Here is a 27,487-nt window from a genome sequence, read left to right on the forward strand (position 1 = left end):
GCGGGAGGGGAAGGGAGGACCTGGCAGGGGGAAATTAGGAAGGAGGGGCAACTAGTGGGCAAGACCATGACGCAGACAGGGCAGTGTGACGCAGATTCACTCACCGGGCTGGCTGTAAACACTCACTGTATGTCCGTACTGCCGCTACCGGTGGGAAGGTGCGCTGCGCTTAGCTGAGTTGAACGTTTCATCAAGTAGGCAATTGTCTCTCGTCCCATCCCATCCCATTCCGTCCCATCCCATCCCATCCTATCTTATCCCCTACGCTACGCTTTTCGTCTCTGTCTGTACCTTCACATCACCACATCATCATCATCATCATCATCATCATCATCATCATCATCATCATCACCTCAAACATGGCGCCAACCACCGCTAGCCGGCCCAATCCAACCACCTGTCTCCATGCTCGCTTTCTTCCGTCGGGCCGGAATGTCTGCCTGAACCTGCAATAGACCCTTGCTTTCGAGGCGGTCTCGCCCAAACTACAGCTAATCATTCACCACTCAGGTACCAAAGATGGGGACGGTCCGACGCATAACGGATCGCCGGACGAGTCGTGAATTCGGTACCTGGCCTGGCATCAACATGCATGCAACCATAACACATCACACAGAGGACCAAGGGCATGGTCCGGCAGCAAGCCGGCAACTTTGAAACCTATGCACATCGTAGTACCTACTCTTTTCCCATATCCCGCACCAGCGCCCAATGGGTCGGTGATACACTCGGCCCACACAGCTTCTGGAAGCCCACCGAGCTATGGCATCTGTCTGTGCCTACCTCGCGTAGTAGGTCGTTTCCCGTGACACACTCGGGCCCATCTGTCGTCACCTGTCTGCGCATTTCAATACCCCGTGACACTTAGTCTATTTCGTTCAGAGGGAAATCCTTTAATCATGTCCTCTTGGACCTGTTGCTGAAGACATGCGATACACACACCCACTTGGAGAGCATCTAAGGCGAAGGCTATGGCTTTCTCAACAGTTTTCTTTGCCTAGCTTTGCTTCGTTCCGAAGCCGACTCTCGGGATGCTAGTCTAGTCGTTCGTGCTTCTTCGTACACCGCCCCTCCTCAAACCCCCGACCCAGCACATGTTTCGCCCTACCCATCCGGGCCTGGACTCTTGAGTATCGGTTAGGTGCTACCGATACGGGAGGTGTGATACGTACCCAGTAGTAACATGTCTGACGAAGCATCTCTTACAACATGCGGAAATCGTACTTCGGGATTCTTTGGTGGGAGAATATTCGTTTGAGACTTGCGTCGGCCGGCCAAACGAACCTCGGAACTTTGTGAGAATAAAAAAAAATCACAAAAGCGACTGTCTCCCCTCACGCGGAATCCTCCAACACCTATCTGGCAGCTGCAGCCCACTGCAGGTTCAAGTGCGGGATGGTGGGGCAAAACCCAGTCCAGTTGCCGTCGCCAGTCAGCGGGCGGCGGCCGATCAGCCACACCAGCTTAAGCCACATTTGCGCCAGTGGCTGATGCTCTCCGTCACTTCTCCTTCTCAGCACACACCTGCCCTTCTTGGGATCCACCCCCAGCTCTCACCGTCGGCCTGAGGCACCCTTACATCTAGCCTCGCTCGTCAACCTCGCGCAGCAACACGCAGCTCGGGTTGCCTGAAGCTCAGATCTCAAGCCTCCAGATTCCCCCAATCCCAAACCACGTCCCGCCATCGTCATCCACCACCAAAGCCTGCTTCCCGACAACAAGAAAACCTCCCACGACCCTGCACCTCATCACAAAACTGCCCGCCGCCGGCCGTGTTACGCCGTCTTTGCTAAATACAAACCGCCTATCCCAATACCCAAGCTCCCTCTAATTCACAATGGTAAGCTTTCCATTACCAGGTACCGGGGGGGAACCAACACCTCCTCGTCCTCCAATGACCGGGGTTCTTGGGAGCTCTCGCCGCGCCCGATCCTCGTCCTCTACAAAGCACGACAATTGCTAATGTGTTTGTGTCTTGCATGGAATAGACGTCGATAGGTACAGGCTATGACCTGAGCAACTCCATCTTCTCCCCCGACGGCCGCAACTTCCAGGTCGAGTACGCCGTCAAGGCCGTCGAGAATGGCGGTACATCCATCGGCATCCGCTGCAAGGAGGGTGTCGTTCTTGCTGTCGAAAAGGTCATTGCCTCGAAGCTATGGAAGCCTAATGCCAACAAGCGAATCGCCACCATTGACAGACATCTCGGCGTTGTAAGTCGGCCTCTCGTCCTTCCTTTCCCCCTCTTGCAGTCAACCACATACCCTCCCCACCCCTTCCCTCGCTTCTATATGTACTTAGGCTAGTTAGTGCACAAGCATCTCAACTTCTATACTCATCACTTTACTATACCATCTTGTTTCTGGCTATTAAACTCACACAAACAAGGTCTACTCAGGCATGGTCCCCGACGGCCGCCACTTCGTCGACCGCGCCCGCGAAGAAGCCCGCGGCTGGCGCGAGACCTTCAAGACCCCCATCTCCACCGCCGACCTCGCATCCCGCATGGGCGGCTACCTTCAAGCTTACACCCTCTACTCCTCCGTCCGTCCCTTCGGCATCACCGCCATCGTAGGTGGCTTTGATCCCTCAACCGAGTCCCCCGTCGACGGCGAGGTCGGCTCCGGCCCCAAGGTCGGCGCCGGCGGCAAGGACACTTCCAAGAAGCACGGCGGCCCCTTCCTCTACATGATTGAGCCCTCAGGCTCCTACTGGGGCTACTACGGCGCCGCCACCGGCAAGGGCCGCCAGGCCGCCAAGGCCGAGCTCGAGAAGCTTGACCTCGCCGAGGGCGGGCTCACCCTTAAGGACGCCGTCAAGGAGGCTGCCCGCATCATCTACGTTGCCCACGACGACAACAAAGACAAGGAGTTTGAGCTCGAGATGACCTGGATCAGCGACATCGACGGCCCCACCAAGGGCCGCCACGAGGAGGTGCCCAAGGACCTGCGTGAGGAGGCGGAGCGGTTAGCCAAGAAGGCGCTCGAGGGCGATGACGATGACGACGAGGACAAGAAGGAGGACGACAAGATGGAGGAGTAGGCGTTCCCCGTGATGACTGGTTGAGGATCGGGACTGCGGTCGGGCTGCTATTGGCAGCTGGGAAGACATAACGACAGAGAGACGAATGACAAGATGAAAAAAAAAAAATATCTGTCAAACACACGACGGAGTTCTGCTGCCAACGGGGGGTGGTATCTTCACGGCCTCTTTTGTGTACCTGTAAAAACAGCATGACGAGGGCCATGGCGGCGGGATCATAGACTAAATCAGACCAGATTTGGGCACGCGTCGGTCCCCAACATTTCCGTGCCACGTCGTCGTACCGGCTAGCCTAAACGATACGGACCTAATCCGTGCTAAAACGATGATTCTCACTTCACATAGGTAGGATCACATGGGTAGGACGGACAAAACTATGGCCGGCCAGTGTGCCCCTGCGAGCCATCCGGAGGGCGACAAGCAGAATCGAGTAAGGCACGGGAACGAAGGAGGGGGGGGAGGATCCCGTCTCCGTTGGCAGAAGTCTCCCTCCTCCCAAGAGAGAGGGACATGTCTTCTTGTTCAGGCCGGCTTTCGCGTTCTCTCTCTGTCTTCACCCCCCCGGTCTCTTTATCCTGTCCGTACTCTGGTAATCATACAGACGAGGGAAGACAGACAGTATTAGGCTTACGGTGCCGACACTCTCGCAAGAATAAATTTCACACAGCTTTGCACGCGTAATGGATCACGAGACCTTTGACATTAAGAGGGCATCGACGAAAGACACGCGTTGGCTGACAACAGTAAAGAATATCGGTTCTTAAATACGTTATTCATCTCATCAAACTTTCCACATGTCCCTTTCATCCCATCCCTGTGGGTGTTCTCGCTAAATATGTGGAATCATAAATCAAAACAAATCTATCGCGCTGTTCCCCAGGTTACCGTACCAATCAATCTAGGCCTTGACAATTCTGCAAACCAGGTCGGAGCCGTCGACCGAGTCGCCCTCCTTGACCTGGAGGGTCGACACCACTCCGTTGTGCGGCGCCGAGATGACCATTTCCTAAAGGGACCGAGTTAGCATAATGAAGAAAGAAAAAAAAAGATGATGAAAAAGGAGGGGGTAGGATGAATCGGGAGATATGGTGTGGAATGAGATAAAAAAAAGAAGTGAGACGGGATAACGGGACAAAAACATACCATCTTCATGGCGCTGAGAACAGCAATAGGGTCGCCCTTCTTAACGTCGGAACCATCCTTGACGCGGAGCTCGACCAGCACACCAGCCATAGGCGCGCCAACCTGGCTCGAGTCACTGGGATCGGCCTTGGCGCGGCTGACGTTCTCGACGGAGGCCTTGTTGTCATCAACGGTGACCTGGCGGACCTCACCGTTCATCTCGTAGAACACCTCACGTTGGCCGGTGTTCTCGCTGAGGGGGCCAATGGCCAGGAGCTTGAGGATGAGAACCTTGCCCTTCTCGAGCTCGACGTGGAACTCCTCGCCAATCTCGGGACGAGACAGGAAGTACTTGGTGGGAAGAACGGAGAGGTCACCGTACTTCTGGATGAACTTCTTGTAGTCCTCAAAGACCTTGGGGTACATGACGTAAGCGGCGACGTCGCACTCGGTGATGGGGCCGCCGAACTTCTTGTGCAGGTCGCGCTTGACCTTGGCGAAGTCGACGGGCTCGAGGAAGAGACCGGGGCGCTTTTCCAGCTTTCTGCGGTCACGGAGGGCGTTGGAGCGGAGGGGCTCGGGGAAACCGCCGTACGGCTGGCCCATCAGACCCTCAAGGAACTCCAGCACGGAGCCGGGGAAATCGAGCTCGCCGGCGCGGGCCTTGACGTCCTCAGCGGAGAGCTTGTTGGAGACCATGAACTGGGCAAGGTCACCAACGACCTTGGACGTGGGAGTGACCTTGACGATGTCGCCAAGAAGTTCGTTGGCGTGCTCGTAAGCCTTCTTGGTCTCGGCCCATTGGGTGCCGAGGCCGAGCTGGGAAGCCTGGAACATCATGTTGGTGAGCTGACCACCAGGGATCTCGTGCTCATACACCTCAGGGTCGGGACCGGCAAGGTGAGCCTCGAAGGGAGAGTAGAGCAGACGCAGCTGGGACCAGTAAGAGTCCAGAGCACGAACGTGGGCCGGGTTCAGGCCAGTGTCGTGGTCGCTGCCCTCGAGGGAAGCAATGATGGCGTTGATGCTGGGCTGGGAGGTCATGCCGGACAAGCTGTCAGTGGCAGCGTCGACGGCGTCGGCGCCGGCTTTGGCGCAAGCGACCATGGAGGCCACACCCGTACCGGCAGAGTCGTGGGTGTGAACATGGATGGGCAGGTCGGGGTACTTCTTGCGGATAGACCCGATAAGGAGCTCGGCTGCGTGGGGCTTGAGGACACCAGCCATGTCCTTGATGCCAAGCACGTGGATGTCGAGAGCCACAAGCTTGTCAACGAGATCGAGGTAGTACTGAAGGTTGTACTTCTTCTTGGGGTTCAACACTATGAATAGTTAGCAAAGGCACATGGCTCGAGGTGATTGTCTAAGAAAGGGGAAACTTGCTGTCTCCAGAGTAGCACACGGTTCCTTCCACGACGCCACCGGCCTTGTGAACGGCCTTGATACCGACCTCGAGTTGGTCGATGTCGTTGAGGGCGTCGAAAACGCGGAAGATATCAACACCATTCTTCTTGGCCTGCTCGACAAAGTGGTCGATGGCGTTGTCGGGAAGGGACGAGTACGCCACACCGTTGGCGCCACGCAGAAGCATCTGGAAGGGGATGTTGGGGACAGCCTTCCTCATGCGGCGGAGACGGTCCCAGGGGTCCTCGTAGAGGAAGCGGTAAGCAACGTCGAAGGTCGCGCCTCCCCAGCACTCCAAACTGTACAGGTTGTGCAGGCCGTGGCTAGTCTCCTTGGCAATGTTGAGCAGGTCGACCGTGCGCACACGGGTGGCCAGGAGAGATTGGTGAGCGTCACGCCAGGTGGTGTCCATGAGCAGGGTGCCCTTGTAGTCGCGGACGGCCTTGGCGAAGGCCTTGGGGCCCTGCTCAAGGATGATTTGCCTCCAGCCCTTGGTGCAGGTCTGGTTGACGTCGACCTTGGAGCCGTCGTCGTTGAAGAGCTCGGGGAGGATGATGTCGCCCTTGAACTTGGGCTCGCCGACCTGGCCCTTGATGCTGCTGCCGTTGACGGCGACGTCGCCGAGGTAGGCCAGAAGCTTCTGCGCACGGTTTTGACTGCCGATGAGGTCGAAGAGCTGCGGGGTGTCGTCGATGAAGGTGGTCCAGCAGTTGCCGTCAATGAAGGTGGGGTGGGTGAGCAGAGAGGCGAGGAAGGGAATGTTGGTCTTGACGCCGCGAATGCGGAATTCGACCAGGGCACGGAGAACCTTTCTCCGGGCAATCTCGTATGTCGAGCCGTGGCATGAGCATTTTACCAACATAGAATCATAGAAGGGAGTAATGACGGCACCGGCGAAACCGTTGCCACCGTCGAGACGGACACCGTTACCACCGGCGGAGCGGTAGACCTCGATCTTGCCGGTGTCGGGCTGGAAGTCCTTGGAGGGATCCTCGGTGGTGATTCTGCACTGAATGGCGAAACCTCTGGTTGAGATGCGGTCCTGCGTCAGGCCGAGCTGCTGCAGGGTGGCGCCGGCAGCGATCTGGATCTGGGCGGCGACGATATCAATACCCGTGATCTCCTCGGTGATGGTGTGCTCAACCTGGATACGGGGGTTGATCTCGATGAAGTAGTATCTGTTCTGCTGGTCGACCAGGAACTCGGCAGTACCGGCGTTGCGGTAGTTGACCGACTTGGCCAGCTTGACAGCGTCGTTGAGGATAGCATCACGGACCTCGGAGGGGAGGTCCTTTGCGGGGGCGATCTCAACGACCTTCTGGTGACGACGCTGGACGGAGCAGTCACGCTCGTACAGGTGGACAATGTTGCCGTGGTTATCACCGAGGAGCTGCACTTCAATGTGCTTGGGCTTGTCGAGGAATCTCTCGACGAAGACGGTTCCGTTGCCAAAGGCCGACTTGGCCTCGGAGGTGGCTCTCTCGAAAGCCTCCTTCAGGGTCTCCTGCTCGCGAACGACGCGCATACCGCGACCGCCACCGCCGTAGGCGGCCTTGATGATGATGGGGAACCCATATTTGTCGGTGAAGCCCTTGACCTCCTCGAAGGTGCCGACGGCGCCTTCGGTACCGGGGACGACGGGAACTCCGGCAGCGATGGCAAGCTTTCTGGCGGAGACCTTGTCACCGAGCGAGTCAATGACGTCTGCAGAGGGTCCGACGAACTAGCGGAGCATACCGAGTCAGTAGTGTTGACAAAATCTGGAGGGGGGGGGGGGGTTCGCGGGATGGAACTTACGATAAGGCCGGCCTTCTCGACGTTGCGAGCGAACTCTGCGTTTTCTGAGAGGAATCCATAACCTTTTGGCGGTGTGTTAGTGGGCGAGCCATAACGGCATCTAGAGACTAGGTGCAGTTGCTTACCAGGGTGGATCATTTGCGCGCCGTGCTCGACGGCAATCTTGATGATCTCGTCTCCAGCGAGATAAGCACCGACCGGGGTGTACTGGCCACGCTTGCCAATGACGTATGCCTCGTCGGCCTCTGCAAAAGACTGGTCAGAGAAGGGTAGACGGAGGAACTGTGATGCGCGCGGGCTTACTCTGTCTGTGCATGGAGAGACGGTCCTCATAACTACGGGTGTCAGCCTGCGGGTGTCTGGGCTGGGGCCAGCCTGTTTGATTTACCTGAAGACTGCGATGGTGTGCAGCGAGAGCTCGTGGGCCTAACGAGAGTCAGCGGTGGGAGCACCAGGGGGGGGGGGGGAACATGGGCCAACTCACTGTTCTGAAGATCTAGACGGGTAAGAGAGTAAGTATCACTGTTTCTAAAGCGATGAGAGGACGATTTTCGAGAGAACATACACGAATGGCTGGATGGCGGTTAGCTTGCCGTGAGTCAAGAGTTGGGTCGAATGGAGAGGGAAGCACTTACGGATTTCACCACGGTTGGCAACTGTAGAGATGAAAAGAAACCAGGTTAGCATAGCGCTTTGCGAAAAGGAGACAAGAAGCTGCGGAAGCCTCCGAGGGCGCGAAAGGATGGTTCGCACTAACCCAGAATTTTCTTCAGGTGCATGATGCTCGAGTTGGCACGGATGTGGTGAATGGTCTGGGGGTCCTTCTGGACCTCCTCAACGTCGCCCTCCTCGAAGACATCGTTGTAGGTAACCGCCGTTTGAGCCATGTTGGGCAGTTGTGAATGTGGGAGGGTTTTGGGGGGGGAGGAGAGAAGAAAGTCGACGGAAAGTGAAAGATCGGAGCTTCAGCAGCCGGTAGTATTTGTAGGTAGTGTATGGGGCCGAGCAGCAGCGGGAGAAAGCTGTTGAGGTCTCAGCTGCGAGACAGTTTGCGTCGGCTGTTCGGCTGGCGGGGATGGTTCGGTGGTTTTTTGGGACCGAATTGGTTTGGGACTGGTCTGGGTTGATGGGGGGTCCCGGGTTAGTTCTCAAGCTGCTCGAATCCCAAGCTTTACGCCGGTCTAGTACAGGGCCAATTCGGAGGTGCTGCTGCGTTTTGACTTTACTGCCGCCCGTCTTCCGAGTTGCAGATCAAAGGGGAGGGGAAGAGGGGGGAGGAGAGGAGGAGCGTACCAGTTGTTGCGGCGGCTGTAGCTAGGTAAGGTAGCTTAGCTAGCTGCTCTGCTGGATGAAAGGAGCTTTCGGCTTCGATGACAGGCGGAGCACAGCTCTTCTCTATTACACCGGTCCGACCGAGAGGCAGGAAAGTGGACGATGGTGGGGAGGAGGCGGGGTGGGAAGGACGGCGGTGGTGAGTGGGTGTGGATATCTAAAGTGGTATTGAAACACAAAACAACGAAGCAGTAGCGAAGCAGCTGACAGCAACAGGAGGATGGGAGGGAGGAGGACAGGCAGAGGAAGAGAGCAGAAGAGCAGGGACGGGATGAACCCAAGGCTCTAGGGATGAGGGGATTTATGCTATTTGCGAAGTATCTGGACTGGTCATGACCAAAGGCAAAATGTGGGTTGCTTGGTCTACCTAGCACCATCCTTCTTCTTCTCCCCCCTTCCCCGTTCAACTCGTCTATCCTTGGGTCTCAAGGATAACAGTCACAGGATGACAGGGCATGGTAGGTAGGTATTCTTCATCTGAGCATACAAGGTGGTGGTCCCTCCTTCCTCGCAGTCACACAGTTCAGACTACTACGTCCGGAGCTGGTGCTGTCGGCAGATTGACCGACCTCTCCACGGAAGGTTTGCTTGCTGCACTGTCGAAGCGGGGCGACCCCTCGTCGTGGGACCTTGTCCCCAGCTCGCTGGCGCAAAAGTACAAAACATCAAGGCAAGTCGCCAAGGGTCGACTTGTACCTAGGTACTTGGGTTTCGGAGAGAGATGCAGCGAGCTGTGCTGCGCGACTGTCTTCACTGGTGTAGGTAAGTATCACGTACGAGGTAGGTGAAAGCCAGATGAGGTGGGGGGCATGGGGGAAAGGATGGAGGGGGAGGGGGAGGGGGAGGGGGAGGGGGTGAATGTTGGAGGCAGAAGCGGTACCGAGGTACAAGGTACAAGGTACAAGACACAGGGAAAGGGAACCTCCTCCTCCTCCCTCCTTCCTCCTTCCTCCTCCCCTGTTAGAGTTAGGGAGCTGCCCTGGACTGGAACGGGAGCTTAGGCCACTATGCGATACCTACACCTAGTAGGTAAGTTGCTGCACCACTCGGCGGCAAGAGAAGGAAAATACCGAGTGGGAAAGAACCAGCAGTCTCTCTCTCTCTCTCTCTCTCTCTCCCCCCCCCCCCCCCCCCCCTCAACCTATCTATCAACCTATCTATCAACTTTCCCCCAAAGAATCAACACGCGCCCGTACGTCCATCATTCAACACACCAGCCGAGCGATCGGTACTAGAAACGGCTGGTGTCGGCACTCGGCATTTGACTTTGACACTCATATGCCTCCCAACCCTCGACAACAGGGCATACCTCGTATGGACATGGCTGATCACACACCTGTCACTGCCAATCTGCCGTTGCGGCAGTCTACTGTCTCGTCGCCAGTCTTGGCATCCAGATACTGCACAGCGACCCATACCAAGAAAAGCTAGAGAGGCATAACGGTGAAGACCATGGGCGAGGGAGCCGGTCGTCGACCCGCCCAGTCAAGGATCGAGGTACAGCAATAACAACACTCGAGTTGGTATCCGCATTTTGTTGCGCAGGGTCCTGTACGTGCTCTCGTAACGTCCATGTGGAAGTCATGGATGCAACCTGAGATGCTGAGACATCTTGGCTTTGCAATGCCCCGAGAAAAAAACCAGAGAGAGGCCGAGACTGGGGGGCTGGGACTTGGGAATAGGACTAGCACCAGGACCGCCCCCACCGCCCGCCCACTCCGACCAAGATCTGTTTTCACGCGCCGCCATACCTACCGTACCGCCGTACCATGGGAAGTCCGTACATGCCTCCGCCTCCGTCTTTCTTCTTCTTCTTTTTCTTCTTTCTTCTTTTTTTTATCGCTGGGCGCGATGGGGGGGGGGAGGGGTCCACGTTACGTTGAGCGGCGGAACGCTCTGACCCCCCTTGACCCCAGCCTGCCTCCTGAGACTGTTGGCGAGCATGCCTAGAAGATCTGCCATCAACGGAAACAACCTCCCAAGGTTCCCAGAGAAACACTGTTATCTTTAGAACATCGACGTCGTCGTCGCCGCCGTCAAACAACGACGGTACCACAACGGTCCTAAAATACCCCACGAAGACGGGGGAATGAGACGTGGCGCTTGTCTATCCCATCCCCCTCTCCCCCAAAACGCTGGACAAAACAGGAGAAGAACAGATCCAACATAGAAATAAAGGGTTTTGGCGGCGTTGCAAAACGCCGCTAAGACTGAAAGGAATTGACCAACCAGAGTCTGCCGATACGATGCCAAGTCATCCAAAGATGGAAGACAATCACCATCTGCAAATGCTCCTTACGAGACCAGAGGGGCTTGGCGCCAGTGTCAATACTCTGAGCCTTTCACGGCCGCCCGAAACAGACTGTCTGGGAGCGTCCCGAATTGCCACCATTACCGATAACGCGGCTTTGCTGCCGCCGCCGGCCCGTGTTGCTTCGGACCTCCGCTTCGCCAATCTTCTGCCGCGCCTCTCATCTGCAACATCAGCTGCTGCAGACATTTCTTGCACCGCGGTCCAGATCATCGCAAAATGCGAGAATGCGGGGTAACTTCCACAGCGCTTCAAATCGTCGTAGTCCCCCCCCCCCCCTTTCAATGTTCCCAAAGCCTTTGCTGATGAGGGACGCAAGGAGGGGTGACGGAAAACCCCTTCGTCGACCTCGGCTTTCTGCATCCATGGGACATGTTGCAGCGGTTTGCCGGCTGCCCTTCAAGAAACTATCACAGCAGGTAAGCAGGCCTGGACCCGGCCTGCCACCCAAGCCAGCGAACCACAACCGCCCACACCTGGGCCACGCTGTTCGTAGAGTGGATGGACATCACCACATGTACAACAGCCATGAAGCTACACGGTAGAAGCACACCACCCCCGGACATCCAGGTTCCTCCCTCGTGAACAAAACCACGCATCCCCATATCACTCGAGCGTTATTTCCGGTCCACCGCCCCCAGGTCCCTCGGTGAATGCCTACAATGGATAGATCAAGCTGGGTTGGCGTTCACAACGTCTGACCAAGATTGGGCAACGATAGGGAGATGCGACGGAGCAGATGGACTTGGTGCAGCTTGTCGCATCGCCCACCCGAGTCTTGAGTCGTTACACCGCCAAGGTGCCATTCTGCATCTCACTTGTGCTGCAAGTCCACGGGCGACTCGACTCGGCCATATTGACCCCCGCAACTTAATCCGCTTCTTGGCCCCCCATCTGGCATCAAGACCGTGTCTCCCCGTTTCCTCTCTCAATTTGCAGTCCCATACCACATCGCACCGGCATTCGAGCGGCGTTGGGAGCGATAAACAGGAACGGAACCCCAAATTAACATCAAAACCAAACCCACCGTGATGGTGACTCTTATTCCAGATCGGGATACTCCGACGTCGGCTCTTCCGGCATCCGGCGCGTAGAGTTATCTACAGTGCATCTCGGCCGGTGGTTGTTGATGGTAATAGAAATTAGCGATGGCCTCGCCTGGCGCAACCGGCCACTAGAGCCTGCCTGTGTGACTCTTCCTCGGTCGGCGGGTATCGTAGGCTATTTGAGGCTTACGCGGTCTTAGTATCCGCCCTGCACCCCACGATTAAATATTAATGACGCTTGGCTCCAGCACATGCGCGGTCCCATGGAATGAAGATGGATCAGCACTCGGCCGTTCGGCGAGATCTCAGGTGCCAACGACGTGGTGAGAGTGGAGGGGGAGGGGATCGGTGCTTCGCAGTTTCGAAGAAGAGCCACAGGGAGAGAGAAAGCTTTGAATGTCACGATGGTCCACACCCTCCTCCTCTCCCTGGCCGGCCTAATGCCGGATGACCGATGTCATTGCACGTCTGCTGCCCGCGGCACGGTCGACATGAGACGACACGCTGTTCCTTGACTCATCAAATTTAGCTCGACCTCCTGTCTCCGGCCCCGGCCCTTGAAACAAGGCAGGATTCGCCCGAAATAGGAAGGCTCCGCTCCGCTCCGTCGGTGGTTATGTCTGTCACTGAGGATCCAGCAGCAACTTGAGCAATGCCGCCAGTCTAGAACGCTTGACCCTCCCATTCTCTCCCACAGCCAAGAACATTCCTTTTAACTTTCCACGATTCAGAGTTGTCACACTTGCCAGATTCCAGAAATAGTTCGCTGTTCTATTATACGATGCTACGGGCCATAACCAAGAGGCCCCGTCCTTGGAACGTTTCCCCGCCGGGGGATCGGGGGTCGTTTCCGGAAAGCAACAAAACAACAATGTAAGGTGATGATGGTACAGAAACCTCCTCGCTACCGTCCCGCCGCGGCTAGGCATTGCGGCGGTGCGTATGCCATACTATGCAGAGTCGGCGACGAGCATTTCCTCCTGTCACGCCTTCATCACAGCCATGGGACTCGTAACAAAGCCCTCGGCCTCCTCAGCCACAGTCCACCACGACCCTGGCAATTCTGTCGGTGGCGAGGGACAGTACCATCCCACGCCAGACCACCACTTGTCCGCCTTGTGTCTTCCACACTCGCCCCGACCAGCTTCTTTCACTCCCACACCTCGGATGGGAAGATGGAATTATTTGCCGACGGCCTGCTTGACCTTGGACTCAACCTTGGCCTCGATGGCCTCGGCCTTCTTCTGGACGCCCTCGAAGGCCTCCTTTGTGGCGGAAGCCTCCTTGCCTCCCCAGTAGTTGTACTGCATGTAACGGTATCCCTGGGTAAGCTGGGCGCCCTCGTTGACAAAGTGGCAGAGGAAGAGGAGGTAGTTCTTGGGCTGGACGGCAAGGGCGTAGCGCATGAAGGTGGCCGAGTAGATGCAGAGGGCACCCGTCATCTGACCGGAAATCCTACACGAAAAGAAAAAAGGGTTGACGTATCAGTCATATTGGTCTTATCTCGTTCCGAGCCCTCGCCGCGGTGGCGGAGGAAAGGGTGGCATGGACGTACAGATCGGGGGACTTTTGGGTATCCATGACGGCGGCCAAGGGAATACCAAAGTTAGATACAGGGCCCCAGAAGTCTGTGGTGCGCGGAAGTGGTTAGCCTTGCTATCTTTTTTTTTTTTCGGAGTCGCGGTTGAGGGTATCGCGAGAGGCCGGCACCGGAGCGTCGCATCCGCAAGGGCCGGTGGCACGTGGATGTCGAGCAGCGCTCTGGCTCCCGAACAGCAAATTCGAGAAGAAAAGGCCGACGCGACGTCTATCCAGGGCTTTAGGAGACTCATCGCCGTCGGCGAGAGCTTCCATCGAAGGTTCTCTCTCCCCAAGGATCTCGGATAATCCCCGCTAGCTCCCGAACGCGGAGCGCGAATAGGATCAAACAAAAAAAATATATCTCGGATGGGGCGGGCGGGCACGTACGAGTAGAGCAGACGTAGTCCGTCACAGGGTTGGACCTGATCTTTGCGTTGATAGCCTTGACAATAGCAGCCATTTCGAATTGCGGTTTGGAGGAGAAGGTGGGCGGGCAAGGGTGACGGGGTCAATTGGCGAAGGGCGGCGGCGGATTTGGGGGGGAGTTTGTGATTTCGTATTTTGTTGAGAGAGCGACAAGAGAGGTTCGAAGGGGTGACCCAAGCTCTGCCGTGCGGCGCTCCGAAATTTCGCGGACGGACTGTTGCTGGGCTGCTGGGCGCCGCTACAGTGGGCGCGTCCACGTACGAATATGCCCCGGGAATAAAATCGAGTGGGTGGGGACGAGATTTCCGTGAGGAAATTGAGGGTCGTGATTGGACGAACTGGTTGCAGCTGCTGCTCAGATCACGTGACTGCGTTTTGTCCAACGGGCGTGTGGTTGAGTGTATGTGTGTGTGCGTGTGTGACGACGCTTGGCTTACAGCGGGGGATCTCAAGCATTGAGGATGCGACTTTGGTTTTCCTGCTTGGACCTGATGTGTATGAGGAAGATGAAAAGGGTTGAATTAGATGGTCGTGGTGAATTGGCACGTAGGGGAAGAGTGACGGTTCTCCTGACTAATACTGAAATATGCTGTTCTGTTCTTGCACGCACGTTGATCCTCATCTTCCGAGAAGCTACCGCTCAGCCTCCGGCACTTACCCCGTATCCGGCCCTGGTACCTTGCCTTTGCGCCGTATTCGGCCCCGGCACCCTACCTCTGCGCGCGCTTTCCCACCATGGGAATATCGCTCATAAGAGCACCCTCCAACTCACTCTACACCCATTGTATCTACACCTCGACCTCTTGAGCATTTCTCTATCTAGCAAAATATCCAAAGTGTCAGGGATGGGCTGGCATCGTCGTTACCTATCGCGATCAATCCGGTTGAGGCCGAATGGGCTGGCGTCACTGTTGCTCATTGTTACTAATGTATACTATGCCCTTCCATATTATGGTTGTCGGGATAGCATTCTATCGGTTTTATTAATTTGGATGGACAAAATATGTTTTGGACGCTGCCGTCGCAATAGATTGTACTAAGACGTTGCACTCCAATGCTGGCAGGTGACATCATCTGGCTGTCAGAGCTCCTCGTCTCAACTCACCTCGCACCACCACTTAATCCCAACGTCAACTTTCGGGAGCCACTTACATCTTACAGCTCTACTACACGTTACTCTGCGATTGATCCTTGACGCAATACACTACTTGAACTCCGTTTTTGCGCTATTTAACCAGACTCCCAGCACATACACCATCCGCTGCTCTCTCTCTGTCTCTCTCTCCGCGCACAACCTAGCGATGACATCTGAATCCGGTCCTGCCGCAATGTCTGCAGCAACCAAGGATGTTCTTAGCCGCGTGCAGCGGATGATCCCGCCCATGCTCGAGAAGTTCCACAAAGGTGAGCCCGTCCGTCTCTCCGGTCGTCAAGAGGACCAAGGGCGTGTGCGCTTACACTCTCATCATCCTCCCAGGGCAACTGGGCCGCGTCGGCGTCCTCGGCGGCAGCGTCGATTACACCGGAGCGCCCTACTTCTCGGCCATGGCTAGCGCCAGACTCGGCTGCGACATGGTAGGTTCACAAGCCCCCCAACCTCTCACCCTTGAAATATGACCTTGGATACGGAAGTGCTGAGAGAGCGCGCGCGCTCGCGCCTAGTCCCACGTCATCTGCACGCCCGGTGCCGCTTCGGTGATCAAGACGTACTCGCCCAACCTCATGGTGCACCCCCTCATGCGGCAGACGCCGTCAGACGCGGCACCCGACGGCTCCCGGGACGCCCACGCAGACGCGGGGGCAGTCGCAGGCCCCATCATCGACATGCTGGCCCGCCTGCACGTGCTCGTCATCGGGCCCGGCCTCGGCCGCGACCCGCTGATGCAGGACACGGTGGCGCGGGTGATCCGCGCAGCGCGCGAGCGGTCGCTGCCGCTCGTCCTGGACGCCGACGCGCTGCTTGTGGTCCAGAAGGACCCGGCGTTGGTCCGCGGGTACGGGCTGGCGGTGCTGACGCCCAACGTCGTCGAGTTCTCGCGGCTGTGCAGGGCGCTGGGCGTCGACGAGGCCGAGGCCAAGGACAGCGCCGCGGCGGGGTCTGGGGGAGGAGAGGGGGAGGAGGCGAAGGAGACGGCCAAGGTGGAGGCGCTCGCCAACGCGCTGGAGGGCGTGACTGTCGTGCAAAAAGGCGGCAAGGACTTCATCTCGAACGGGAAGGACACGCTGGTCGTCGACCTGGAGGGCGGGCTGAAGCGGAGCGGCGGGCAGGGCGACACGCTCACGGGGTCGATCGCCACGTTCCTGGGGTGGAGGAACGCCTATCTCGAAGGCCTGTGGGACACGGGCGACGACAAGATGGCGGAGGACGAGCTGGTCAGGCTAGCCGCTTTTGGCGGCAGTGCCATCACGAGGGTAAGTCTGCCTAGGGCTACATTATCTTTTTTATTCCGGTTTTCATGTTATAGCCCTCCCCCCCTTTCTTTTCTCTCCTTTTGAGGTCCTTTTGAGGTGCTGACTTTGAATCTAGGAGTGCTCCAGACGGGCCTTCCTGAAGAAGGGCCGCAGCTTGCAGGCAAGCGACCTCACGGACGAGGTCCACGGGTCGTTCATGACCCTGTTTGGCGAGGTTGACGGAAAGGCGGGCGCCACCAAGCTATAAAGGTACAAATGTCAAGCTCGGGACAGGTCGCACATATAAATTGTGTCAATAGGGCTAGGAGCGCCGCAAAAGCGGACGTCAAGAAGAAGAGACGTCGACTTAATGAAAAGAACATGACACAGCGACCCATGATGGTTCTTGATCTGGGCAGTTTCTCTTTCCCTGAGGCAGGTTCATTAAGCGGACAAAACTTGAGATGAAAGCATCAGTGTTTCTCGTCTGAGTTCCACTAACTCAGACTAAAACTGACTAATGACAACATGTCTGCTAAAACCACCTAGGAATACTAGCAGTTATATACGCCTTTGTTGACAGGCAGGGTGCTGGGGCTGGATACAGGGTAAGTGCCGGAGGCTAAGCGGTAGCTTCTCGGAAGGTGCAGATCACTCTGCTAAAGCTATAGGAAGGGGGTATCTTGATTGACCTCTTTAAGGCTAAGCTCCTTTGTGCGAGCGCTATTTGCAATAGGATCTCTACAGGCTGTACTTAGGGCGTTGTAATCTGCTAACTAGGTAGTACCCTAGGGGTTCTTAACAGTATGGTTCTTAACAGTATAAGAAGGTATCATAAGATGTGTGTGCGCGTCTTTATGTGTGTTACAAATGTTAAGCTTAGGACAGGCTGCACATGTAAAGTGTTAGGGTATTGTAGTTTGTATGTATCTTAATTGATCTATGTAAGTATGTGTGTGTGTGTGTGTGTGTGAGGCGCGGTCTCAAGTAGTAGCCTCCTGAAAAAATAGTGCTATCACCATCATGTCCTTGTTGGCATGTGTAGTGACTCATTTTTCGCCCGTATCTCATGTATATTCTCTCCCGTCATCGCCCTTTCCATCACCGTGCCCCGGCGTCAAATGTAGCGATCCCAATCATTGTCGTGCCCTGTGGTCTAAGATCAATATCCCCATCAGCCGCTTGGTGTCGCTTGGAGTAGTGTAGTTAATGAAATAGCAATACGTAAATGAAATGTGTAGAAGAAATGTGCGAAAGCGATATGGGAAATCGAACCATTGCAATGAACTGTCATCTAAATGCCAGTGTCAACCGTGGTCGGCTGTGTGCAGTTGTCGTCTGCGGTCGTTTTGCCGTGAAGGCGGACGTCGTATCCCCTAGGGTCATAAAATTTTGGCACTAGAGTGGTTCGTCGGTTAGACCATCTAGCTTTCATCTCTCGGATGATGTTGGTGAAGATAGTCTGTCGTTCGTCGTGAGATGCGTCTGAAGCCGTAAGATGTTTGGCGTAGCTATACAGGTCTACCCATTTCTCGTCAGCGAGTCGCTGGAGCAGCAGGTTGTATCTCATTTTGCTGTCGAAAGATTTTGTGTCGGTGTATTGCGAGACCCAATCAATGAGCTTTTGCTGCTCGTCTGAGAGCTTGGGCTCGTCGTCGACAGTCGTGGGCTGTCTCTTGATTGTGGTCGGCGTGAGGAGGTTGCATTGGGTGCTGGCGTTACACATTTGGACTGTCTTCTTGTTCTTCTCCGGCTTCTCTAGTTCTACTGGCTTCTCGAGTCGGCCAAATCCAACTAGTAGTTTGTCGACTTTAGGTTGACCGATGTATCCGGTGTCCCTCAGTGTGGTAAGCAGCTTGACGTATGGTGCGGTAGCACTGCTTGGCCAGCTTGTGGGTGGTTTTATATCGTAGATAAGCATTGCAGTGCACGCCTGGATGAAGTCGGGCGTCATCGGCGGGTTTCCCTCAACTACCTTGCGAAAGGCGCGACAAGCCGAGTAAGACGAGAGATCATTGCCTAGCTGAGACGCCGTCCGTTTCATCAGCAGGGTTCAGAGGATCTCACATTTCTCTCTGTCGTTAAAGACAGCGTCCCTGTCATTGTTGTAAATACTAAGCGTGCAGCTAAGGGCTTGTGTCTGCTTGCGTGAGAGGTTGTACGTCTTGGGAATGGGATACTTCCAAGATGAGGTATTGGTCCATCGGAAGTCTCTGTCGCCAAATTCAAAAGAACATGACACAGTGACCAATGATGGTTCTTGATCTGGGCAGTTTCTCTTTCCAGGAGGCGGGTTCGTTAAGCAGACGAAGCATGAGATGAATACATCAGTGTTCTCGTCTGAGTTCTACAAACTTAGACTAAAACTAACTAACGACAACATGTCTATTAAAATCACCTAGGAAGACTAGCAGTTATATACGCCTTTGTTATTTGAGGGGGTTGTTGAAGTGTGTGCAGGGGATTTTGGCTTGTAGGCAACCGTTGTCAGGCGACTGATCGTACATCTGTGGTAGACTGAAGTCAAGCAAAGCTCCCTGTGAAGCAAGAAGATTGTTGACCTGGCTGACATTGTCGTCGCATGTCGTGTTGTATATAAACTTTCTGTCATTGTGACGCCAGATTGGGGTTCTTTCAGGTACAGAGATAACGGGAATGTAGCGGCGCTGGTAGATGGAGGAGGTGGAGTTCGAGCTCAAATGGGCGTCGGTCAGACTGATCGTCTGTGTAATCGCCGAAGAAGCCAGAGCGATCGAAGCCTGGGTTCACCAATGGGGAAGGTATTATAAGGGTAGAGATGTGTGTGCGTGCGTCTTTATGTGTTTAATATAGATGAGATGGAAGGAGGGAAAGAAGAGATGAAGCCTAGCTTCAGCCGTCTTTTGTATTTCAACCTGCGAGAGGGTAGCAGTAGAATGCCAGAGCGATTTGGTCGGCAGCAAGTGGATTAAGCCTATTTCGGAATTCATTATGTTAGCACCAGCAGAAAATAGCCTAAGTAAAGTTAGGTATTATAGGCGTCTATTCGTGATAGTGGATTTATAGTGAAAAAGGCGTTTCTGTACGGGTTATAGACATAGGCGGTAGTGGCAGTGCCTTCCAAAATAGGCTTAACTTACTGGCCGCCGACCAAATTGCACTGGCATTCTACCGCTGCCCGCGAGAAGACGCCGATGTCGGTCAGTCAACACATTTCACGGGATCAATGAATGTACAGGAACCAGTTGGTGAAAGGACAAAAGGAATCGAGGGCGTTAATTGAGTCTTGAGCTCTATTTTACAAGTGGTTCGACTGGAGATCCTTCCCCTAGATCGCGTCCCCTGGTGCTTCCCTCGGACCGGCGCAAAACCCTCGAGATTTCCTCACGCCTCTAGGAAAACAAAAAACTTCGGTATAGACAGCTACATCAACCCCGAGCACTCCCAGTCGGACCATTTATTATGTCAGGTGAGACTGAAGATTTAACCCAGGAAGCTCTTGGTGAAGGTGGTGATGATGTCCTTGAGGCGGGCCTCGAGGTCCTTGCTGAGGGCACCCTCCTTGTCGATGGTGGCCATGACGTCAGCCTCGTTGGTGCGGAGGTGGCTAAGGAAGTCAGCCTCCCACTGGAGGATCTTGGCAACGGGGACGCTGTCGAGGTGACCGTTGACACCGGCGTAGATGAGGGGAACCATCTCGTTGACGGCCATGGGGGAGTACTGCTTCTGCTTGAGGAGCTCGGTCAACTGTAGATGTTGTTAGCATGACTCGTCGCCCACAAAATCAGCAATACCAATCAACTTACGCGTTCACCTCTGCTGAGGGTCTGCTTAGTGGAGGCGTCCAAGTCGGAACCGAACTGAGCGAAGGCAGCGACCTCACGGTACTGGGCCAAGAAGAGCTTCAAGGAACCAGCAACTTGCTTCATGGCCTTAACCTGGGCGGCGGAACCGACACGCGAGACAGAAAGACCGACGTTGATGGCGGGGCGGATACCCTTGTAGAAGAGCTCGGCCTCCAAGAAGATCTGACCGTCGGTAATGGAAATGACGTTGGTGGGAATGTAGGCAGAAACGTCACCACCCTGGGTCTCGATAATGGGCAGGGCAGTCATGGAACCACCGCCGAGCTTGTCGTTCATCTTGGCGGCACGCTCGAGGAGACGAGAGTGGAGGTAGAAAACGTCACCGGGGTAGGCCTCACGACCGGGGGGACGGCGAAGCAGCAGAGACATCTGACGGTAAGCGACGGCCTGCTTCGACAGATCGTCGTAGATGATCAGAGAGTGCTTTCCATTGTCACGAAACCATTCCCCAATTGAGGCTGAAGTTTCAGATGAATTAGCAAATTGTTGCAGGTAATCATCTAATGTTGTTGGACGAGGTGTAGGATGAAATGTAGGCATGTGTGTGGGATGAGATGTGGGCATGTTCCTTGAATACACACCGAACAACATGGGGGGGGGGGGGGGGGGGGGGGTGGGCAGGAAGGTGCGAAGGACAGATGGGAGGACACAGCAAAGCTATGGGTGGTCGTAGGGGGTCGTGGGAAGTGTTACTTACCACCGGTGAAGGGAGCGATGTACTGGAGGGGAGCGGCCTCGGAGGCGGTGGCGGCGACGACAATGGAGTACTTCATGGCGTCGTTCTCCTCGAGGGTCTTGACGAGCTGGGCGACAGTGGAACGCTTCTGGCCGACGGCGACGTAGACGCAGTAGAGCTTCTTGGTCTCGTCGTTGCCAGAGTTCCAACGCTTCTGGTTGAGGATGGCGTCGAGGGCGACGGCAGTCTTTCCGGTCTGACGGTCACCGATGATCAACTCACGCTGACCACGGCCGACGGGAACCATGGCGTCGACGGACTTGAGACCGGTCTGGACGGGCTGTCTGACGGACTGGCGAGGCAGAATGCCGGGGGCCTTGAGCTGGGCACGGCGCTTCTCCTTGGCGTTGATGGGGCCCTTGCCGTCAATGGGGTTACCGAGGGCGTCGATGACACGACCGAGCAGCTCGGGACCGACGGGAACGTCGACCTGTGGGGGGTTATTAGCCGGCGTTGACGACCACCGATGCGGGCCGTGGAAACCTACAATCTCTCCGGTACGCTTGACGGTCTCGCCCTCCCTGACCAAACGGTCAGAACCGAAAAGCACGACACCGACCTGGCCGGCCTCGAGGTTCATGCACATGCCCTTGACACCGGAGGCGAACCTGTAGGTTTGATGGTTAGATGCGATGCAATTTATGGGCGGAAGGATAAAGGGCGCGCATAACGTACTCGACGAGTTCCTCGGCCTGGACGTTGGCCATACCGTGAACACGGGCGATACCATCACTGTTGTCGAACCGTGGTCAGCAAAACTTTTTCCCATTGCCAATGAGACGACATGCAAGTCCCCCGTGCAAGCTGATGATGTTTTGAAGCTTTTCCAATGGGCGCTCGCGATGCCGAGATGTGCCGCCTAAACGTACCCGACGGAAAGGACGCGGCCGGTCTCGGCAAGACCAGCCTCCTCCTGAACACCACGAATCCTCTGCTCGAGGATGGAAGAAACCTCGGTCGGGGATGCCTTGGCGTCGGCGTATGAGCGAGTCTGGATCGACGTGGCGCTGTAGACGGCAGGTGCGGCATTTCGGATCTGAGGGTGGAAAAATCAGGTTAGCCGAAGGCCGAAAATGTTATGGGCGGCTCCCCCCCCCAAACATCAACGCAGGGAGCTCGATGAAAAGCTCTTCCACGACCCCAACGCGAGTTCCGCGAGGCCAAAAAAGCTGGAGCGTGCCTAATTGAGTATCGCGGAAGCGGGTGCCGATGTTTTTGGATGGAATTGACGTCGGATCGGGGATGGGGAGGTTGACGGAAGGTTGAGGTTGACTTACGGCAGCGACTCTGCCGGCAGCAGAGACGGCGCCGACGGCGCGCGTCGACTGTCGGAGGGCGTTGCGGAACATATTAAAGGATCTTGGACACTGTCTAGATCGAGGGAGAATCAATTGCAATAGATGCAATTGAGTGGAGGGGAGATTGGGGTTGATGAAGGTGCCTTTGAAGGAGTGCAAATCGAGTCTTTTTTGGAAGAAGGCCAGTGGAGGGAAAAGAGAGTGAAGAAGCGGTGGACCCGAAGCTGTGCTGACGGGCCAATCACGACGGGCCGTCGAGTTTTGCCTCAGTCCAACCCGACATCTCCCTAACAATTTCCGACACCGCAATGACGGATACGTGCACCTGTAACCCCGGGAAATGCTGCATTATTACATAATACAGGGGCATACGTCTATGGCATACCTACCTACCAAGGTATGTCGGGTTCTGCTGAATGCATCTAATCTCAACCGGTGGAAAAAAAATTGTGCCAAGCTGGCTTTCCGCCCGGGGCATTGAGTTTCGCGGCCAAGCGACACAACACATCGCGCATCGGTACAGATCGGGAGACACTTATCCCTCCCCCCATCGCCCCATTGTTTGTACTCCTCTGTGTCATGATGGCTTCAATTTGGCATGCAGGCATTCATCTTACAAATCTGCATGCATGAGCTATTGTCTTTGGCCTTAGCTTCCCGGCGTTCCGTCGACTCTCCTTTCCCCGGCCTTTGGGGTGCAAAGCTCTCCACCATGTTATTCCCACTCGCCCAAAGGAATGACAGAAGCCGACAAAGTCTGGTGCACACAGTGAGTGGCCTTTGCAGTCTCTGGCCAGCTGGGACCACCGAGACTGGCTGCCTCGGCGAAAACTGAAATCCGAGTCGCAGTTTTGGCAGCTTTTTCAGACAGCCTGCACCGTTGATAATGTAGAGTTATAGCCGAGCTTAGAAAGGATGCGCATAACTGCATGTCACGTGCTGTTAAACAGGTACCTACCTATTATAGGAAGGCTGCAGTACAACGAAACCTGCACCATTAGGTAGTCTGCTTTCTTTCTCCCTACCCTTCTTCAAGTTCTCGAGTCATCCACCTTCCCATCGCCTGACTAGGTGCGGTCGCTGTCTTGCCCTTCACAAAGAGCTAGGGCGTATACGCTGTCCTCATAGTAAGAGGTGACGACAGGCCACGACCCTACGTTGGCTCGGGCACAAACGAAGGCCTAGGTGTGACGACTCGCTCGAGTGACTGCGAAAAGCAGAGAAGTCTCCCAAAAGAAGTCAAATCCTCGCTGAGAAGGGCTATAGGATCAACTACGTCGGATAGCGGATCTCAAACAGTAAAGCTAACAGGTTGACTTTCATCCGAGCCCTCTATATCATCCGATTCGAATAGCTCGACTGTTGATGGAACTAGACAGCAAACCAAAGGTCCACGCAAGACCAGAGATAGGTAGGAAGGTATAGATGTGTGAGTAAGTTTGGACGCAGCCTTATTACGCCCAGCGTAAGAGAAGCACAATCAGTGCAAAAACATGCTCTTGATTGGGCTAAAGTACCTAGACTAGCTAAAACCACCAACGCCGTTTGATCGCTCTCAGGTCACGAGCCTGCCTCACAAAGTGAAAAAAGGAAAAAGAAATCATGTGCAGTCACGGCAGATAGTGAAATTTGTAGTAAGCCGGCATGGCGCCGGTCGGTCTCTGAGGCCGCGGCTCGACTGAATTTTTGCTCAAGTCAAGCGGTGTTGTCTGATGATAACAACTGCTGGAAAAGTACATGCCTTGTAAGCCATTTCCCATATTTTTTCGCCAACCGTTAACCCAAGCCGTCCCAGTGTCTTTTTTTCGTTCATCGCAGGCGGGTGTTATGCATTTATCGGACAATGCCGTCGAAGCGCTGCTTGAACCACTTGACGGTCTCGTCGCGCTTGATGCGGTGGCCGGAGCCGATGCGGCCCTTGCAGCGGCGGCGGGTACCGACACGCTCACCCTTGCGGGTCATGCAGACGTAGAAGTCCATGCCGTAGATACCGATGGAGGGGTCGTACTTGATACCGAGATCGATGTGCTCAGAGATACCGAAGCCGAAGTTGCCAGTCTCGGAGAAGTTGCGCTTGCGGAGCTCGTACTCCTTGACCTTGAGGCCACGCTCAAGAATCTCCTCAGCCTGTGTCGTCAAGTTAGCACCCCACCCCCTTGCGCGCACACCATGTGCAAAAAATTCATGTCCAATTCTGTCGTACCTTGGGGCCACGGACGGTGACGTGGACGGAGATCTTTTCGTTACGGCGGATACCGAAGGTACGGACGGTGTAGCGGGCCTTGCCTGAGGGGTTGGGTCAGTCAATTGACATCAGCGAGAAGGACTCTTTTTGGTGATGCCATACTGTAAACGGGGGTTTGACCAGAAAGCTGCTCCAACACCTTGGCGGCACGGGTCAGTCTGTCACCAGACTCTCCGACGGAGATGTTGAGGACGAGCTTCTGGATGTGAAGCTCGCGCATGGGGTTCTGGGTCTTCTCGGACGACATTTTGGCGGTTAGTACTTCGGCGGTACGGCTGGCTAGGCGTTGGGTGTCGATGGTCGCGGATTGTCAAAGTGAAAGATGCTGCATTGGTGAATTTCGTGCCTTGTATTTTTGGAAGGGTTTGCCAGCCCTCGCACCGCACGGGGGTGGGGGACGAAAAGCGCTAGTACCAGAACGGCTAGCGTATCCGCGACTCTGCAGCGCGCTCCCGCAGTTTATCCGGCATTGGCCTCAGCGTACTACTCAAGGCTGCGTTTCCGCCTTGGAAAATTGTCCATGAAGGAGGTATACCCACTCTGACCTTGTCTGAAGCTCTGCTACCGCAAAGCATCCAAGGTCTCGCCGGAGTCTCCCAGACTTCACAAGAAGCATAGCAATAATTTTTTGAAGAGCCAGAGCAGCTACGGAAGTAGCTACTCACAAACATCAGCCAAGATGTCGAACAAACAGGGCAAGATGGTGAGTAGCCTCAGACCTTCCTCGTAAAGCTTCAAGGTTGACAATATAGGCTGACACGATATGACTTCTCCCTAGGCCGGTTACGTACGTGCTCTCCTTTGATGCGCTCCCGACGGCTACGAATGACGGATGTGCCGAGCTTCTGCTAACATGGCTTCGCAGATCAACTACCGCATGAGGGTTACGTTGAACGATGGCCGCCAGATGACGGGACAGATGCTTGCTTTTGACAAGGTCCGCAACCCAATTCACCCCTCCAATCGCGTGTCAATGATGAGGCTGACCGTGTCTACAGCACATGAACCTCGTCCTTGCCGACACCGAAGAGTTCCGACGCGTCAAGATCAGACAGAACAAGCCTGCCGCGCCTGGAGCTAGCTCCGCCTCGGGCCAAACGATCGAGAAGGAGGAGAAGCGAACCCTCGGCTTGACGATCGTCCGTGGCGCGCACATTGTCTCTCTGTCAGTCGAGTCAGAGCCTCCGGCGGACCCCAGTGCGAGACTCGGAAAGAGTGCGCCGGGCGGAATCTCGTCGACGCTCACCGCCGGTCCTGGCGTTGCGCGGCCTGCTGGTCGCGGTGCTGCTCCCGCCCCCCCGTCTCTGGCCGTCAGTGCCCCCTGAACCCCCTTCATGGCGATACAGCTGCTGACATAGGATGTAGGGTCCTGCTGCCGGTGTTGGAGGCGCCGTCCCTCCCGGATTCCCTGGCGGCTTCCCCGGTGCCCCGCCTTTCGGCGGACGTGGAGGTATGCTCTCAAACCCCTTTGACCCCCGAACGCGATTCTCACACCTAGCAGCTCCTCCTCCAGGCTTCCCCGGCGGGCTGCCGCCCCCGGGCTTCCCGCAGAACGCCCCCTTCCTTCCTCCAGGCTTCAACCCCGGCCCTCCTGGTGGACCGCCTGGCTTCAACCCTCCCCCCGCAGATAGGCTAAGGACGGAAATGTCGATACCTCGCATGCTTTATAGTCGGAGGTTGGTTCACGGATACCATTGGCGTTTAGGGATGAATGTCAAGATTACGAAAATTCGGGCAGAACAGGCATGTATGTTGTTAGCCGGCCTCTTCTACCCCTGAACAAAACCAAAGGTCAGCTCGCCAACCTGTATTCGTTAGATTCGCGAAAATATAATGGCAGCATGAGTTTATTCCATAGTTCACAACAACACCATTACCAACAGCCGAGTTGATGATTGTAACCCACGTGAGGATGTCGTTCGATTGGCTAAAGGGAGAGGAAGTGGAACCAAGGTTGATACGGGATTTGCTACGTAAGCCCACAAGGGCTACATAAAACAACGATACTCCATATGCAGATAGAGATAGAACGAATCAACTACATACACGCCACACCATACCATAACAGTTGGTAGCACAACTGGAAAAAACGATCCGGGCCCACCAGAGTTTTATCTCGCCATTCAGAGGCAACGGAGATCGGAAAACGGAAAATCCGGGAAGAAGTGATCTACCACCTGCCCCCGCTTACACACACAGACGCAGCCAAGCTTAATGCTACTACCGTAGCCCGACAGCTGTCAAAGGAAGACCAGGAATTCGTTGACTTTGTTTGTCAGTACGCTGACGACGATTCTTTTCTTGACAAACTACGAATCCAGTAACTCCACCAACGTCTAGCCGCAAAGGAATGGGCAGACCTTTACCAATACATATCCCACCTTGCTGAAGCCGACCTCAATGACCGGATGACTATCCTTGCTAACACTATGCAAGAGATGACCGCACGACTGGCAAACCAGCTAAACACGCTAATGCCACAATACTACTCTGGTACAGGAGGTAGTCACAAGGAATGAGGCACACAAGGAATGAGGGACTGATGGATTCAGAACGAGGGACGAATGGATTTGCTGGGACCTTATATGGCTACACTTGGCGACGGACGGTTGATAGTGAGGTCACTATATTTTTGGAGGAGGCAGACTGTTACGTAAGCCCACAAGGGCTACATAAAGCAGCGATACTCCATATGCAGATAGAGATCGTCCTCTTCACACATCTTCAAAGTTCCTGGAACTCAGGCGAGAATACTGATGCTTTCATCTTATATTTTGTCCTCTTCACACGTCTTCTAAGTTCCTGGAACTCAGACGAGAATCCTGATGCTTTCATCTCATGTTTCGTCCGCTCAACAAACCCGCCTCTAGGAAAGAGAAACTGCCAGATCAAGAGCCATCATCACCTCGCC

At 55.3% G+C, this 27,487-nt stretch overlaps 9 protein-coding genes across 9 annotated transcripts; 4 read left to right on the forward strand and 5 right to left on the reverse strand.

The window, feature by feature from the left end:
- Positions 1-1,837: 1,837 nt before the first annotated feature.
- On the forward strand, positions 1,838-3,042 carry LY79DRAFT_580597 (proteasome A-type and B-type; the record flags this gene model as incomplete). The annotated part of the gene is made up of 3 exons (XM_060560123.1): positions 1,838-1,840; positions 1,989-2,213; positions 2,389-3,042. The coding sequence occupies 3 exons, from the start codon at positions 1,838-1,840 to the stop codon at positions 3,040-3,042; spliced, it is 882 nt and encodes a 293-aa protein (XP_060413105.1).
- An 898-nt stretch (positions 3,043-3,940) lies between these two features.
- On the reverse strand, positions 3,941-8,252 carry LY79DRAFT_591051 (pyruvate carboxylase; the record flags this gene model as incomplete). Its single annotated transcript, XM_060561230.1, has 10 exons — positions 3,941-4,048; positions 4,186-5,486; positions 5,548-7,291; positions 7,366-7,427; positions 7,491-7,610; positions 7,669-7,700; positions 7,754-7,791; positions 7,889-7,893; positions 8,001-8,021; positions 8,123-8,252. 10 exons carry the CDS (start codon positions 8,250-8,252, stop codon positions 3,941-3,943), a joined length of 3,561 nt encoding a protein of 1,186 aa, XP_060413106.1.
- A 4,983-nt stretch (positions 8,253-13,235) lies between these two features.
- Positions 13,236-14,095, reverse strand: LY79DRAFT_580599 (uncharacterized protein; the record flags this gene model as incomplete). The annotated part of the gene is made up of 3 exons (XM_060560124.1): positions 13,236-13,509; positions 13,610-13,682; positions 14,023-14,095. 3 exons carry the CDS (start codon positions 14,093-14,095, stop codon positions 13,236-13,238), a joined length of 420 nt encoding a protein of 139 aa, XP_060413107.1.
- A 137-nt stretch (positions 14,096-14,232) lies between these two features.
- Positions 14,233-15,232, forward strand: LY79DRAFT_241091 (uncharacterized protein). The gene has a single exon (XM_060551746.1). It carries the CDS (start codon positions 14,523-14,525, stop codon positions 15,099-15,101), a length of 579 nt encoding a protein of 192 aa, XP_060413108.1. The 5' UTR covers positions 14,233-14,522; the 3' UTR covers positions 15,102-15,232.
- Positions 15,233-15,389: 157 nt separating this feature from the next.
- On the forward strand, positions 15,390-16,720 carry LY79DRAFT_517611 (carbohydrate kinase; the record flags this gene model as incomplete). Its single annotated transcript, XM_060554954.1, has 4 exons — positions 15,390-15,465; positions 15,539-15,636; positions 15,724-16,473; positions 16,589-16,720. The coding sequence occupies 4 exons, from the start codon at positions 15,390-15,392 to the stop codon at positions 16,718-16,720; spliced, it is 1,056 nt and encodes a 351-aa protein (XP_060413109.1).
- Positions 16,721-17,380: 660 nt separating this feature from the next.
- On the reverse strand, positions 17,381-18,761 carry LY79DRAFT_556987 (uncharacterized protein). Its single transcript, XM_060558060.1, has one exon. The coding sequence runs from the start codon at positions 18,494-18,496 to the stop codon at positions 17,747-17,749; it is 750 nt and encodes a 249-aa protein (XP_060413110.1). The 5' UTR covers positions 18,497-18,761; the 3' UTR covers positions 17,381-17,746.
- An 809-nt stretch (positions 18,762-19,570) lies between these two features.
- LY79DRAFT_609097 (ATP synthase F1) lies at positions 19,571-22,533 on the reverse strand. The gene is made up of 7 exons (XM_060561920.1): positions 22,311-22,533; positions 21,903-22,069; positions 21,709-21,765; positions 21,521-21,641; positions 20,995-21,463; positions 20,238-20,755; positions 19,571-20,178 (listed from the first exon to the last, which is right to left on the reverse strand). The coding sequence occupies exons 1-7, from the start codon at positions 22,380-22,382 to the stop codon at positions 19,915-19,917; spliced, it is 1,668 nt and encodes a 555-aa protein (XP_060413111.1). The 5' UTR covers positions 22,383-22,533; the 3' UTR covers positions 19,571-19,914.
- Positions 22,534-24,164: 1,631 nt separating this feature from the next.
- LY79DRAFT_591056 (ribosomal L5P family protein) lies at positions 24,165-24,823 on the reverse strand (the record flags this gene model as incomplete). The annotated part of the gene is made up of 3 exons (XM_060561231.1): positions 24,165-24,458; positions 24,535-24,617; positions 24,679-24,823. 3 exons carry the CDS (start codon positions 24,821-24,823, stop codon positions 24,165-24,167), a joined length of 522 nt encoding a protein of 173 aa, XP_060413112.1.
- A 271-nt stretch (positions 24,824-25,094) lies between these two features.
- LY79DRAFT_609102 (uncharacterized protein) lies at positions 25,095-26,628 on the forward strand. Its single transcript, XM_060561921.1, has 7 exons — positions 25,095-25,279; positions 25,355-25,363; positions 25,442-25,513; positions 25,575-25,886; positions 25,942-26,026; positions 26,078-26,323; positions 26,395-26,628. The coding sequence occupies exons 1-7, from the start codon at positions 25,256-25,258 to the stop codon at positions 26,466-26,468; spliced, it is 822 nt and encodes a 273-aa protein (XP_060413113.1). The 5' UTR covers positions 25,095-25,255; the 3' UTR covers positions 26,469-26,628.
- The last annotated feature ends 859 nt before the right edge of the window (positions 26,629-27,487 follow it).

Source organism: Colletotrichum navitas, assembly GCF_030913465.1.
Source record: "Colletotrichum navitas strain CBS 125086 chromosome Unknown LY79scaffold_38, whole genome shotgun sequence".
Classification (NCBI taxonomy): domain Eukaryota; kingdom Fungi; phylum Ascomycota; class Sordariomycetes; order Glomerellales; family Glomerellaceae; genus Colletotrichum; species Colletotrichum navitas.

What these genes read in the sequence shown, in the direction of transcription:
- LY79DRAFT_609097 (XM_060561920.1), bottom strand. Translation starts at nt 22,382, where the DNA reads ATGTTCCGCAACGCCCTCCGACAGTCGACGCGCGCCGTCGGCGCCGTC. An exon ending in TCAAGCGTACCGGAGAGATT is followed by an intron (nt 21,464 to 21,520) that starts GTAGGTTTCCAC and finishes AACCCCCCACAG; the next exon opens with GTCGACGTTCCCGTCGGTCC. An exon ending in CATCGCTCCCTTCACCGGTG is followed by an intron (nt 20,756 to 20,994) that starts GTAAGTAACACT and finishes CTGAAACTTCAG; the next exon opens with CCTCAATTGGGGAATGGTTT.
- LY79DRAFT_241091 (XM_060551746.1), top strand. Translation starts at nt 14,523, where the DNA reads ATGCGACTTTGGTTTTCCTGCTTGGACCTGATGTGTATGAGGAAGATG.
- LY79DRAFT_609102 (XM_060561921.1), top strand. Translation starts at nt 25,256, where the DNA reads ATGTCGAACAAACAGGGCAAGATG. An exon ending in GCCTTTCGGCGGACGTGGAG is followed by an intron (nt 26,027 to 26,077) that starts GTATGCTCTCAA and finishes CACACCTAGCAG; the next exon opens with CTCCTCCTCCAGGCTTCCCC. An exon ending in AATTCGGGCAGAACAGGCAT is followed by an intron (nt 26,324 to 26,394) that starts GTATGTTGTTAG and finishes TGTATTCGTTAG; the next exon opens with ATTCGCGAAAATATAATGGC.
- LY79DRAFT_556987 (XM_060558060.1), bottom strand. Translation starts at nt 18,496, where the DNA reads ATGAAACGGACGGCGTCTCAGCTAGGCAATGATCTCTCGTCTTACTCG.